The following is a 15,421-nucleotide window of genomic DNA, read 5'->3' as shown; positions in this document are numbered from 1 at the left end:
AAATAGATGCTCAATGAATTTATTGGGTCGTTTCAAATAGTAAGCATACAACATAACACTAGCTAGCTAAATATAATGCATATTACTTGTACCCTGAATGTGGACGAGCACTCTAAAGTCTGAAATTACACTATTGATCATTTGCACGTACCTGTATATGATGCGCCCACTCAAGCTTGTACGGAAAACGGCACAAGACGTTAGCACGATTTACTAATTCGTTTCCTCGATTTATAAACCGTGTGCATGATTAGCAAATCGAAGGAAAGAATTAGTAAATCATGAGCATGATTTAGCCTACTATTTTTTTTTTTTCCTGCATGTCATGTGCGGGGCTCCGTAAGCTAGAACTAGCGAGGCAGCACACACAGATACAGGACGCATTCACAGAGAGAGCACAAAAAAGACAGTGTACAAAAGAATGGAAAAGAACGTTGCATCTTGAGACAGGTTTTTAAAAAAAAAAAAAAAAAAAAAAAAAACGATTTTATTGGTCCATTAAAAACATGACAGAGTGATTAGCCCCCGTCAAACAACCACAACGAAAATAGTCTGCGCGATCATTATATCATCTACGGTAGCCTAATCTACAGGCAGTGACAGGCTTTGAGGTGTTTTTCATTCAGCGAGTTTTCAGCAATTACCCGCCGTTCAATCAAATAAACACCTTTCATTTTTCTTGAATAAAATATTCCAAATATTTCAGAAAAGAATTTTTCAAGAATTGCACTTAGGAACATTCTTAAGATCTTCTTAGAATTTATCTTAAGAATTTTCTTAACTTCTTTCTTAAGAAGATGTTTGTGAATCCAGCCCCTGATGGAAGATCCAACCACGGCCCATTATAAGATTTCTAGCAGAGGCTGTCAGGTTTTGATTTTTTATCTGTTGGTATTTGCTAGAATCCATGATACCATGTATCTGAACAAGATGTCCAGGACCTCCAGCAAAACAAATAGGCCCACAACGTTAAAGATCCAGCAGTATATGGGGTATGGGCACATGCCCGTAGGCAGGGGGGGTTCGGGTGGTTCGAACGAACCTCCCCTCACTGCCAAAGGTCCAGAATTTAAGTCGTTTTTTTTTTTTTTTTTAATGTGATTATTGTCATCATTGTTTTAATTAATGCTTGTGACAAATATTCTGGGTTGCTGTTTCAAATTAATATGATACATTATTGTAGCTGGACGTGTGTGTGTGTGCCGCGCGTGCAGTTCAGAGAGAGTTCTCGCAATACACTTTTCAAAGCAACGGTGAAGAAACATTTTGTTTAAGGCTTTCTGACCCCAAGACTCAACTAATCTCTGCAATTCTCCAGCTGTGAGCCTTGGAGAGTCTTTGGCCACTCAAACTCTCCTTCTCACTGTGCATTAGGACGATTTAGACACATGTCCTCTTCCAGGCAGATTTGTCACATCTTTAGTTGATTGGAACTTCTTAATTATTGCCCTGATGGTGGAAATGGGGATTTTTTAAAAAAGGTTAGTTCACCCAAAAATGAAATTTCTGTTATTAATGACTCACCCTCATGTCGTTCCAAACCTGTAAGACCTTCGTTTATCGTCGGAACACAAATGAAGATATTTTTGATGAAATCCAAGTTGTTGTTTTTTTATCCCCCATAAAAAGCAACATAATTATCGATATTCAAAGTCTAGAAAAGTAGTAAAGACATTGTTAAAATAGTCAACATGACTACAGTGGTTCAACCTTAATGTTATAAAGCAACGAGAATACTTTTTGCACGCCAAAACAAAAATAACAACTTTATTCAACAATTTCTTCTCTTCCCTGTCAGTCTCGTATGCAGTTGACGCAGTTCACTGCGTATGAGTCTGACGGTAGAGAATTGTTGAATAAAGTCATTATTTTTGTTTTGTTTTTGTGCACAAAAAGTATTTCATAATGTGAGTTTCCCCCCACTTTCAATTGTTTTACTTCAATGAAGTTTTCATTCTTTAATAAAATTTATCAGTTTTCTTTAATAAAGTTTAATTCTTTAATAAAGGTTATAGAATTTTGTGATTTTTTTTCAAGAAACAAGAATATTTTCAAGAACAAGTCACAGTAATAGTATGAATTGTAGCTAGTGATGCATGATGTCCAATTTAGTGGACACATGATTCATCAGAATTTCCTCACAATCTACAATCAATACTTGGAAAATATAACAATGATATGACTCCTTATATCTTACATTTTTTATTATTATGTTTTCCCACCTGCAACATAAGAAATGGATTGATATTCTGGAGCAACTTCTGACTGGCCATCGGCCATCTTGGTTTGGAGAAAACAAAAATTCCACAACTTGGTGTTAGTGTATGGGGTGATGCACTAGTGTCCACTGTAGTGGTTGATGTGCAACTGCCATCAAGACCCTTTATACACAAGATTTTTTTTTTTTTTATTAGCTGTCCACTGTAATGACCCCTATGCATGAAAGGGTTAACATTCATTAGGACCAGTGTTGGGTGTAACGCATTACTAAGTAATTAACTACTGTAATTTTCCCTTGAAAAAAGAAAGTAGACTATATAATAGACTATAGAACGATTATATATAAAACAATAGTGGATTTAACATAAAAAATGTAATGTCTAATTTAAAACAATTAAAAGAGCAGTTTCATGTTTATGCTTGTACTGTTCAACTGGTCGAGATTGATATGGGACTTAAAAAGTAATTAATAATTTTAGTAATACAATACATTTTTGAAAAAGTAATTAGTACAGTAATCTGTTGAACACTGTTGAAGTTGTAATTATTAGCTATAGGCTGCATTTGATGAAGAACTTGTTTCTCGATCACTATTCATAAATGTAATAAAAAGCAAACTGGACATAACGCCATTTTGGATTCGCAAACGAGACACTGCTTTCCCCCACTATTTAAAATGATGATGACTATTTCCTAACATCATGGACTAAGCGTCCATTAGACGCGTTCTTCTGAATCGCAAAAACCATCATACAGAAATTTCTCGACTACAATTTATGAACAAATTATATATAAGATAGATCCTTTAATGCAGGGATGGGCAAACTCGGTCCTGGAGGGCCACTGTCCTGCAGAGTTTAGCTCCAACCCTGATAAAACTTACCTGCTTGACCTTGATTAGTGGGTTGAGGTGTGTTTGATTAGGGTTGGAGCTGAACTCTGCAGGACAGTGGCCCTCCAGGACCGAGTTTGCCCATCAATGCTTTAATGAATCGCTCAAAAATACGCAGGTGGTGTTTTGCTCGTTGTGCCTCTGCGTTTCCTCGCCCCTTCTTCCTCCAGCCCGTGATTTGGAAATCCTATACGATTTGCATCAGACTGATGAATCCTTCAGTGAATAAATTCTCTGAATCAGACTTACTGCAAGCTATCTTTGTCAAAATGAAACAAGTTCTGTGTTATTAAAAATTCATGAAACTATCATTACTAACTGGTTGTTCATGTCATATGAAAACATGTCGTGTAGACGAAGATTTGCAACAGTTATTTTTGTGGTACATTATATTTTAATTTAAAAAAAAAAAAAACTGTGAGACTCATTTTGACCTGTTTCTCTTTTTTCTCTCTGCAGTTTGGCTCAGGATAAAGGTCCAAATAAAATTAAAAGTGCATTTATTCTGCTGCTTATGTTGACATTCTTATTGTCTGCCATTGCTTATGCCTCTGATTTCTTTTTGGACACACTTAGGTTCCCTCAAACATGGTTTACTAAAGTCATGAATCAGACTCATTATAAGGTAAATTTATCAGATCATAATCAAAAAAATACATTAGCAGCTTTGCCAGGTCAACAAATCCAACAAAGAGGTACAGCAATTTATTATCACATAGCTCATCCAAGCAACTATCATTTCATTCTGGATGAACCTGATAAATGTAAGCAGAATCCATTCCTGGTCTTGATGGTCCCTGTGGCGCCCAATCAGGTAGCAGCTCGTAACGCCATCCGGAGCACGTGGGGGAATGAGAGCACAGTCCAGGGAAAAGCAGTGATTACTCTGTTCCTGGTGGCTTTGACTGGAGGATCCGACTCTGAAAAAACTCAACAGCAGCTGGAGGAAGAGAGCCGACAACACAGAGACTTACTGCAGAGCAACTTTGTGGACTCATACTTTAACCTGACTATAAAGACGATGGTGATCATGGACTGGCTGGCCACTCGTTGCCCTCAAGCGACTTTCAGTATGAAGGTTGATTCTGACATGTACTTAAACCTGGAAAACCTGATGACCCTTCTATTGGCACCCGACACACCCAGACAGAACTACATCACTGGAATGGTGATGTGGAACCGACCCGTCATTAGAGACAAGAACTCAAAATGGTACGTGTCAGAGGAGCTGTACCCCGAACCGTACTACCCCACATACCTGCTGGGAATGGGATATGTTTTCTCCAATGACCTGCCAGAAAAAATAGTTGAGGCTTCCAAGGACATAAAGGCCTTTAACATAGAAGACGCATATGTGGGTGCTTGTCTGAAACAGTTGGGTGTTGCACCCTCATCCCCCCCAAACCCTTCACAGTTTAGAGCCTATCTGGGACAGTATATACGAGAGGATTTTTTCAAGGTCATTACGACAATCCTGGGATCCCCACAGCAGCTAATAGACATCTGGAAGGATGTAAAGAGGCCCACATAAAAGTATAGAAGCACAAAAAAAAATGAGAAACATAGATTTCTGTTTACAAAGACAAGAAACATGTCTATTTAAGAACATTTTGTAAAAATGGTCACAACCTGTTAACAATATGTTCTGATGGGGCGAGGAACATTTCAAGCAGAACACATTCTGGACAGGAACACAGCTTCTTGAGATGCATTTTTAAAGCTGAACTTCTTTTAACGGGAAACAGGTTTTTAAAAACACAATGCTGATGCTTGAGATGTAGATGTCAAAAGTCTACAAAGTTTGTTTACATAGAAAAACAATTAAAAAGCAGCGCAGTGCACTAAAAGCATGTTCTTTCTGAACCGACCTGACGGTTCCACAATATTACAACATATATGCACAACCTAACATATGTTACAAATTTTAAGTTAAAATCTATATATAATTATACGGAATTAATACACTGTATGTACATAGAAATTCCATAAAATATCCATTTTAACTGAAAAGTTGAACCGTTTTCACAAGGCATGGGTATTTTTCATAAATGTCTGTTGGGGAAGATTGCTAACTGGTGTCATTTATATTTTGTAATTTTATACAATTCATTAATTACAATTTCTGTTAGTCAGAAGAAGGTTTTAAATTTATGTACATTCCATTTTTCATTTTTACTGTTTTGTGGATTTCATAATTGATTTATTCTTTAAATATTTCTGGAATAATCATAAGAGGGAGAAATCACATTTTCCTAGAAGGTTTAATGCTCTATGAAAACATAATGTGATTTAAAGGTGCAATGTGTAAATTTGGGAGGATCTATTTACAGAAATGCAATATAATATACATAACTATGTTTTCAGTGGTGTATAAAGACGTTACATAATGAACCGTTATGTTTTTATTACCTTAGAATGAGCCATTTATATCTACATACACCGCGGGTCCACTTACATGTTAAATCGCCATTTTGTGCCGGCATATTTCTACAGTAGCCCTAAACGGACAAACTGCTCTACAGAGCGTGTTTGCCTGCCTGGCTACTCTCTGCTGTCTCAGACGACGACATTTTTGTTCTGTGATGGCCACTGCAGCTTCTCTATATTGCAATTCGCAATCTCACCGCTAGATGCCGCTAGAATTTACACACTGCACAAACTGCCTCACCAATATAAAAGAGCATTTACTCACAAGTATGTAAAATGTATTTAAATGTATTTTTTTTATTTAATAATTTTTAAATTAAATTGAGGTGTTTAACCTGTGTAATCATTACTGTAAAATTCATGTTTATTTAACTTCATATTAAATAAAAAAAAAAGAACACCATCTCCCAGGTCAAACATGGAGGTGCTCCAGTCCTGTTAGGGGTTCTTTGCTGTTGCAGGAAGTAGAAATCTTGACTGTATGAAGGACATCATAATTTTTTTAAGGTATCAAGTTATTTTGGCAAAGGCTGAAGCTTGATGATCAATGGACTTTCCTGCAGGACAGCCATCCCAAAGTATACATCCAAATCTACTTAAGCTTGGTTCAGGGATCAGTCGTAGAATGTCCTTGAGTGGCCTGTACAGTCTTCACATTGAAATCTCATTGAAAATATTTGGTGGAATTTGTAGAAAGCAGTGGTAAAGACTATCAGTGATCTGGAAGCTTTTTCAAGCGAGGAATGGGCCAAGATTGCAGTGGAGAGGTGACAGAAGCTTCTAAGCACTTACATACAGCACTTATTGGAGGTTATTAAGAATAAAAGATTCTGCACAAAATTTGATTTTTGGGGGTTGAATAATTTTGTACACGTATGTTTAGAATCAGTTTTTTTTTCGTCAACTTTACATTCTCGGAATCACTCAAATGTGTATTAATAAACTTTGTACAATAGTTTACTGATGCCTTTGATGAATTGTTTTCATAATATTTTGTTAAGGGGGTTGAATAATTATGATTGCAACTGAATATATATATATGGAGCGAATTAGTTGAGTTAACTTAAAAAGTTGAGTGCGATAAGCCTTATTTTTTGAACTCAACTTACTTCAGAGAGGGTATTCTCCACTGCTGGAGATACAATAAGCCAGGAGAGGTCCAGAATTCTCCCTGAGAAAGCAGACACATTGATTTTCCTTCAGAATTTTTAATTTTTTTTTTTTTTTTTTTTTCATATTAGGGATTTAGTTTGGAATTTAGTGTGCATATAATGGCTGCATTTGTTGCTTTACTTTGTCTGCATAAAAATAGGCATTTATTCAACAAAATTCACCAAATTCAACTAAATTTTAATTTGGAAATTGTCATGTAGGGAGAATGTTGGCAAATATAATTTGTTTTAGGAAAACGCTGCTAATTCAGTTGCCCATATTGTTTACTGTTAAGCTCAGATAATTTTGCATTAGCAAGGTTATTGGGTTATTAAATTAAAATATTGTTTTGTTTATATATATATATATATATATATATATATATATATATATATACAGTTCCAAGAAAAAGTATGTCAACCACTTGCAGAATCTTGCAGAATTAACAACTATTAAAAAAGGTTCAAACATTCACTGATGCTCCAGAAGGAAACACGATGCATTAAGAGTCGGGGGGTGAAAACTTTTTGAATTCGAAGATCAAGGTAAATTGTACTTAATTTGTCTTCCGGGAAACATGCAAGTATCTTCTGTTGCTTCGAAGGGCAGTACTAAATGAAAAACATTTATATTTAAACAAAATAAGAAAAATTTGGATATCTTCATCCTGTTCAAAAGTTTTCACCTCCTGGCTCTTAATGCATCGTGTTTCCTTCTGGAGCATCAGTGAATGTTTGAACCTTTTTCAATAGTTGTGTTTGAGTCCCTCAGTTGTCCTCAGTGTGAAAAGATGGATCTCAAAAATCATACAGTCACTGCTGGAAAGGGTTCAAATATGCCAAAGATGCTGGAGAACTGAAGAATTTTCGGGACCTGGAGGATTTTTCTGAAGAATCATGTTGGGCAGTTTAACTGGTCAGGACAATCAAGGGACTCACGAACAACCATCACAAAAAAAAAAAAAAAAAAACAGCCGTGGATCATCCAGGTAATGACACACAGTATTAAGAACCAATGGTTCATAAACTTTTAAACAGGGTCATTTTTATAAATTTAGCTATTTTTTGTCTTGTGGATTATATGTAAACCTCTTTTACGTGAAATATCTTAGGACAGTACTAAATAAAAAATAACATGCATTTTGTATGATCCCTCTTATTTTGTTTAAATTATTCACATTTTCACAGATTCTGCAAGTGGTTCATACTTTTACTTGCAACTGTACATACATACACATACTACGGTTGTCCTGTTTATTTAGACAGCTCTGCTGCTCCATTTTCCCTCACTTTCAAAGGCTATTCCTCACTTCTTCCGTTTAGTTCTGTTTCTGGTAGAAAATGAGAATGTTGTGTCTTTGTTTCGGAATTTGTCTTTTGAAGATCCGTATACTGTAATATATGTTGAATTTTGACATTGCCAACCTGTAAATTAATTTGACAGCAAGTAATAAACAGTATTGAGTATTGTGCATTTTTCCTTACCACTATTTTTTTATTAGTTGTTTAATAATTTTACCGGAACCTGAATCGTTAGGCGGAACCAGAACCAGATCATTTTACAATTCCCAACCCTCACGTACTATCGGAATTATCACAAACAAGAGTTTCCTAGTTAAAAATTGCACATGAATGCCCTTTCTGGCATTTTCAGTGAGTGAGATTGTCCTGTTTTGTTGTTGCCGGAGCATGAGTTCCTCAAAACTCCACCCTCTGCTGGAAAGGGGGCCAGAAGCAACAGCTCATTTGCATTTAAAGGGACACACTCAAAAATGGCACGTTTTTGCTCACACCCAAAAAGTGGCAATTTTAACGTGCTATTATAAATGATCTGTGGGTATTTTGAGCTGAAACTTCACATACACATTCTGGGGATACCAGAGACTTATTTTACATCTTGTAAAATGGGGCATAATAGGCCCCCTTTAATGTGGCAGATTGGGATTATGTTTTTTGGTTACAATACAGGTTAGTACCTGGACATTCCTTTCAGACAGCTTCCTCTTGCATTGACAGTTACTCCTGTTGGATGTGGTTCATGCCAACACTATCCTAGACACCATAGCTCTTGATACACCACAAAGACTTGCTGTCCTGGTCACAGATGAGCCAGCAAGACGCGCACAAACAATCTGTCCTCTTTTGAACTCTGATATGTCTCCCATTATGTTGTGTGGATTGCAATATTTTAAGTACAGCTGTGTTATTGCTCTGCTAATCCAACCTTCACACTCTGCTCTTACTGATGGAATGTAACATCAGTGAAGATTGGCCACCAGGCTGCACATATATAGGAATGAACCATCCAACACTATATTGACCAATGTTTCAGTTTCATTGTCCAACCCCTGTAAAACCTGTTTGATATATATCATGTGTGTTTTTCCTGCTGAGACCTGTGTTTTAGCTATTCAGAACTTTCTGTGCCTAATCTGACATTATCTGATATCTGGTGTGGCAAGTGCGTTAAATGCATTATATATATATATATAATTTAAATTTGAAGGGAATTAAATTGAATTGAAGGGAATTAAACTGATTTTAGACCTGAATATAAAATATTTACTCAGGTCTTTTCACTCTTCACTACTGACAGGCAGCAGGAGGGGCTAGAGATTTCCATAAAGCCTGTGGGTTCCCATGGCAAGCGATGAGGACATGTACATTGGGGCTGTGGGAACGAAGGTAACCCTGAGGTCGCAGGCTGGGGTGGGAGGGGGCCGTACTGCTGGCAGTGTCATCATCATCAGCTGTGTGCTCATGGACAGTGTGTACAGTCATTTAGCAGGATCACACACACATACAAAATGCTGTACTGATAATCAGCCACGCCACTCTCACATGCCCTGAAGGAGTGTGAACAAACACAGCTGTTCTCTGACGCCTCAGTAAAGTCCTGCTGCTGCTACACACACACACACACACACCTGCTGCAAACCTTTTTACTGGGAAACTGAAATCAGTGCTGTAAGAAAGTGAGTTCTCAATAAAATAATATATACATTTCAATAGCAAACTACAAAATAGTTACAAAATTACAAAGCTAAAAAAATATATTTAGTCCAGTCACATTTTACAAATTCCAAACCACATCGATCTAAGATTGCATATATAATCATTTATAAGTGAGGTCAGATAGGAAAGTGTATGTGCAGATTAAGACTGCTTCTGATATGAGATATTCTTTTGGATCAGGTGTTAGAACTGAGGACAGGAATGGGGGAAACTCTCCAGAGATGTAACTAGCTGTGTTTAGATGCATGGGAAAATGTGTGCATGTGTTTGTGAAGATAAGGCGGAGAGTATGTGAGAACCATGCAAGTGTGATAAAATGAGAGAGAGAAAGAGAGAGAGAGAAAGAGAGAAAGAGAGAGAGAGAGAGAGAGAGAGAGAGAGAGAGAATGTGAATGTGTTAGATCCGTTTGCTGTGTTTTAGTGTGATAAAATGAGAGAGAGAGAGAGAGAGAGAGAATGTGAATGTGTTAGATCCGTTTGCTGTGTTTTAGCCAGGTGGTTCTATCATTACACATGCTCTTCTATTAATACAGCAGAGGGAAGACGTTTACAGTCAGACAGCTACATGTATTAAAATGAACCCAGATAGACGGGCAAACAGAGAAAGTGAGACGGGTTCACAAACAGACAGATAGAATGAAAATGAGTATGAGAACAGGAATGGGAGACATTTGAGATATTTTCAAGATCCTAACATTACAAAAAGAGTAAAAATCCTAAAAAATATCAATTTACTTTGTTCACTCGAAACAAAGTAAAATAAGCCGAACCATCAAGCATAGCGGGTGAATTAGATTAATGCTTTTTTTTGTTGTTGTTGTTCAAAAAGGTGTACACTGATTTTTTTAATCTTATGGTTTAGCCTCATTTGCCCTCTTCCCAGCACGCACTGGGGTATCAATAATTAATCCAGCTGTTTTGTTTTAAAGTTTTGTTCACTGATTTTCTTATTTACTAACCTACCGATTTGTCATGTCAGTACAAGTTTGTTACTGTAAATAAATAATTTGTTAGAGTTAAGTAAAATAATTCTGTTACACACACACACATAGTTTAGATGGAAGGATCTTAAGCTGAATAGCTGAAGATGTTACTGTAGCTATAGGCATTAACAGACACGTATTTCCTTGAAAATAATAGTACAGCACTACAACAACCATAATGAAATTACCATTTACAATAGACACTGCTTTACAATGAACTCTCTACATAAGGCAATTTATTTGTTAAAAAAATACCTTACCTGTTCAGTAATAAAACGACATTTCAAATCCCTCAGTTCTCGTCAAAAAGCCAAGCTGATGTTGATTCTTGTTTTATTACAAACTCTGTCACCAGGGTTGCCAGGTTTTCACAACAAAACCCACCCAATTGCTACTCAAAACTAGCCCAATCGCATCCCCTGGTAAAAAATTGCGTTCCGGGGGGTAAAATCCCTTTTTGCAGGGGCTAAATATTATGTTATTTGGGGTCGCTTCAACCCGCAGACATGAAGAACAACCCGCAGCAACAGTGTTAAAGTAGCCCAATTCGACGGAAAAAACGCAGACTTGGCAACACTGTCACGTTGTCTTTTTGCAGACTCTGTTCTGTGTTTTTTTTTTTTTTTAAAAGACAAGTGATTCCCCGGAGGTTCGAGATTTAGCAAGCTCCATGTCAACCTTTCTCGCTCTAACCTGTGCACTCCCACACCATATACACGTCAAAGTAGCTTTTTGCTATTTACAGATATGACGAGACAAGCACGGGCAAGTGACATATGTATGCAATTTCCTGTGAAAACCATGCTGACAAGGTCTAAAATATAAACAATTATAATAGGCTTACCATAGTGTACCTTTAAATTGAATTAATTTACTTAACTCTAACTAGTTTGACTGAGTTTAGCATGGACATATATCTGACATATGATGAACAACCATTCTGTTGCTTTATGAAAAAAAAACATATTATGATAAAACAACATGTATTACATTAAAAATGACAACTAATTTATGTTATAAAAAATGTATCACAGCCTTTTTTACAATGTAGTACAGCATGGAAGTGTGTGATAAAGAAAACACCATCAATCTCAGAGAAAGTGTTAGTGTTTTACTACAGCAGTTTGGCTGTTTGTCTTTCCCTTCTATCTGATAAGGAAAGTAAACATAAAGGAGAAGAACGGTAAAAAAAAAAATGTGGGAAAGGAATAAAAGGTAATAATGAGAATTAAAGAAGAGATTAAAAAAAGTCAAATGAAAATTAAATGAAAAATAAATAAAACAGCAAGAGGGGAAGTGTGTGAGCTGACTTGTTGGTTTCTAACAGGCAGTATTTGGCCAAGGACCAGATGCTGTTTAACAGGCTCCCCTGAGGAATATGAACCAACACACACACAAACAGAGCTGGACGCTGCAGGCCAGATTCCATTCAGCAATTTCACTTTTTCCATGAGAAAAAACAATGTAGCACCACCAAACAAAAGCTGGTGAGCTTAAGAGCAACTTACACTATGTATATACAGCTTTACACATTACTAACTAGCATTAGCGACAGATGTGTACCACAGTTGCTAGGGTATGAAAAAGGAGACCACGTTTTTGTCCTGTTGGTCTTAATATCTGAAAAATCAAAACATGGTATGTTTCAAATCATGGACTGGCACTTTGTGAAAATGTAAAAGATTTGACTGAAATATGTTAGCTTCAATTCTGCTACATCCGAGAGGGCAGATGGGTTGAGTCAGGTTTGGAGGAAAGGAGAGAAGGAGGAGAAAGCGAGGGATTACACAGAGTAAAGTCATTTCCGCTACACTGAGAGGTCTGCGGAGGTCAAAGACTTCAACACTGTTCCTGAACTTTTAATACCAACAGTCACACTACATAGAGAGAAAGAGGGAGACTGACTGTGTCTAAAAACAGCAACGCTTTCAGTTTGAACCTGTTTTTTATGAACACACACACACACTGTAAAGTAGATATCAGATCTGATCAGGTGATGGCGCTAAAAACACAGTTTTCTGTTAAAAAGGGCTGCATCCAGTGTATCAATATGCATATAACTAATACTTTTATTCAGAACAGACACATTAAATGAATCACAACTGGCAGTAAAAACATTTATAATGTTACAAAAGATTTCTATTCCAAATAAATTATGTTCAGCTTACTAATGTTTATAGAGGTTTATCTTGCTGTAGCTTTATCTTTTACTGGTAGCCTATTTATCTTGCTTTTTCTGAATAATTTCAATCATATTAAGGGTTTGATGGCCTGATCTTTGTTTTTTGGTTTGGTTGTATAATTGCTGGTTGCAGTGCAGGGGCTGTAAAAGCAATCCATTCCCATTCTGCCGCAACTAACTAAAATCAAAATAACTGGCATAATGGTTTTGGATATCTTAGAGTGTGTGAGTGCTCCACGCTTGCATGTGAGTGGGTTCATGACGCATACATAAGCTGTGAGGAAAATTTATAATCACTGCATCCTTTTGCCAAAGGGTAGTTGAAAAGTTCACCACACTTTTTCATTCAGTCACACACAGCAGACCCGCTTTAACACATAACAATACACTCATACTTGGGCTAATCTTGCTCCGGGAATTAGAGCCGAGTTTCATGTTTGGTTGAGATTGTCAAAGTCATCTCATAAATATCTCAGAGGTACAAACAGAGTGAGCGTGTCGAGCAAAACTGTTGACTCACAGGGCTAAAGCAAAAAATCCCCTTTAAGAATTATAGCTTCACGTACAAAGTCTAAAGCTCACAAATCCAAACTGTACACATCAATTACCATGTTTTAGTCCTCAGTTTAGAAAAGAAAAAAAAAACATTCAATAGGAGGAGTAAACTTCACCTTCTGAAGCAACTGTGCATTATGACTGTGCATACCAATGTTCATATGCTATACCAATCTAACTTAAAGTGATGCATCTTACATCACTGTTTGCTAAATATAGCATTGTGATGTTGCATTAAAAAATACTTGACAAGCTCAAGTCCTGGGTGAGCATTTTGGCATTGGCACACCTAAATAGTGTGTTAGTGCTACTTTAGTTGAATGTCGGAAGTATAATATGACACCATAGATGATTTCACAAGACACCAGCTATAAACAGCCCAACTGTTTTCACACTAACACATCTAAGCGGCAGATATTCAAAGTAGCCTAAACCTCCAAGCATAAAGGCCTATTTACACCAAGAATTATAATAAATTATGGAATTATAGAATAGAACTATACAAAAGGTAGGCCTATATAACTTCCACTTTAAAGGGATAGATCACCCAAAAATGAAAATTCTGTCATCATTTACTCACCCTCAAGTTGTTCCAAACCTTTATGAATTTCTTTCTTCTGCTGAACACAAAGGGAGATATTTTGAAGAATATGAGAATATTAGCCTAACACACGATAACATTCTGTCATCTGCCGCTTTAAATGCTCGACGCCTGGTGGATTCTGATTGGCTGTCAATGTTTTTATCGTTCACCAGCTGTTCCTCTGTGCCATTATCCTTACAGTTCCAGTGTGGACCCTGCTCTTCTTATAAATTTAGAACTTTTTTATCGTTATCATTATAGTCCTTGCTGTAAACGAGCCTTAAAGCCCATTCACACCAAGAACTATAACTATAAAGATAACGATAAAGATAGTTCTAAAAATGTTTCGAAATATAAAAGAATAGCACTGTCCACACCACAGCTATAACGATAATGATATAGAGAAACAATATTGTTGGGATCACTTTCAGAGCGATTTTTTTCCAGCTGTGATAAAACACTGACAGCCAATCAGAATCCATTGTAATTTAGGGGTTGCACATTTAAAATGGCAGACGGCATTGCGGAGGAGTTCGTCGACGAGGTCCAGAAAAACCACCGCAGTTTGACAAGTCAACCCTTCTTTTCAAGGATACTTTAAAGAAAAATATATATATGCAAAACAATCGGTCATACCCTCGGAATAAATGCTGAGAACAGTAATAACGATGAGATCATTATGCCAGGCTAGAAAACAGTGTAACATAAAATTACCTCAGGTACCTTGCAGTGAAGACTATGTGTTGTTTTTATTCCACTATATTGACTTCGTCAACTACATGTTAGATTAGCGATTCGAAACAGCATGCTGAGGACATCTGCTGGTTAAAGCCAAGTAACGAGAACAGCAAAAACATGTTGTAGCCTACATACTTTGAAACAGCGCATGAGCTTAGAATAAGCAGACCGTTATCGGTCGTTGGTGTGGACGCAAATGCTATAGTTATCATTACAGTTATCGTTCTTGGTGTGAACGGGCCTTTAAGCAAACTGATGCTCAAAAAACCTACTAAGCAAGAACAAAACTTACAAAAATTTACAATGAACTTCTGCTACAATTATGGTAACTGCTGCTGTAAAATCATAATAGCAAATAACAATACACTAAGGTGCGACCACATTTAGCATACTGTCAGGGAATATTCGCGGGCGAAATCCAGTCATTTCATTCGCGCCAATTTCGCAAGGGGTTCAAGCCATGCGAATTCACCGCGCTGACCAACAGAAAACTGCTTGGATTGGAGAGACTTCTGTGCAGCAGGAGGCCTACTTCATACATTGCTGCAATACTGCCAATAGACAATGGACCTTTTGTGACCGCACCTTAACTATGACATAGAATATTATAATATTCCATTCCAAACTACGGCACAATAGTGTATACTGCATGTGCATACTACATTTCTTGTGGAG

General features: G+C 36.9%; 1 protein-coding gene across 1 annotated transcript; it reads left to right on the top strand.

Moving 5' to 3' along the window:
* Window positions 1-3,318: 3,318 nt before the first annotated feature.
* On the top strand, window positions 3,319-5,956 carry LOC127521627 (beta-1,3-galactosyltransferase 2-like). Its single transcript, XM_051910973.1, has one exon. The coding sequence runs from the start codon at window positions 3,627-3,629 to the stop codon at window positions 4,641-4,643; it is 1,017 nt and encodes a 338-aa protein (XP_051766933.1). The 5' UTR covers window positions 3,319-3,626; the 3' UTR covers window positions 4,644-5,956.
* The last annotated feature ends 9,465 nt before the right edge of the window (window positions 5,957-15,421 follow it).

Source organism: Ctenopharyngodon idella, chromosome 10, assembly GCF_019924925.1.
Source record: "Ctenopharyngodon idella isolate HZGC_01 chromosome 10, HZGC01, whole genome shotgun sequence".
NCBI lineage: Eukaryota > Metazoa > Chordata > Actinopteri > Cypriniformes > Xenocyprididae > Ctenopharyngodon > Ctenopharyngodon idella.
The sequence above is the reverse complement of the archived record's forward strand: the minus strand, read 5'-3'. Positions and strand labels throughout refer to the sequence as shown.

What these genes read in the sequence shown, in the direction of transcription:
- LOC127521627 (XM_051910973.1), top strand. Translation starts at nt 3,627, where the DNA reads ATGTTGACATTCTTATTGTCTGCCATTGCTTATGCCTCTGATTTCTTT.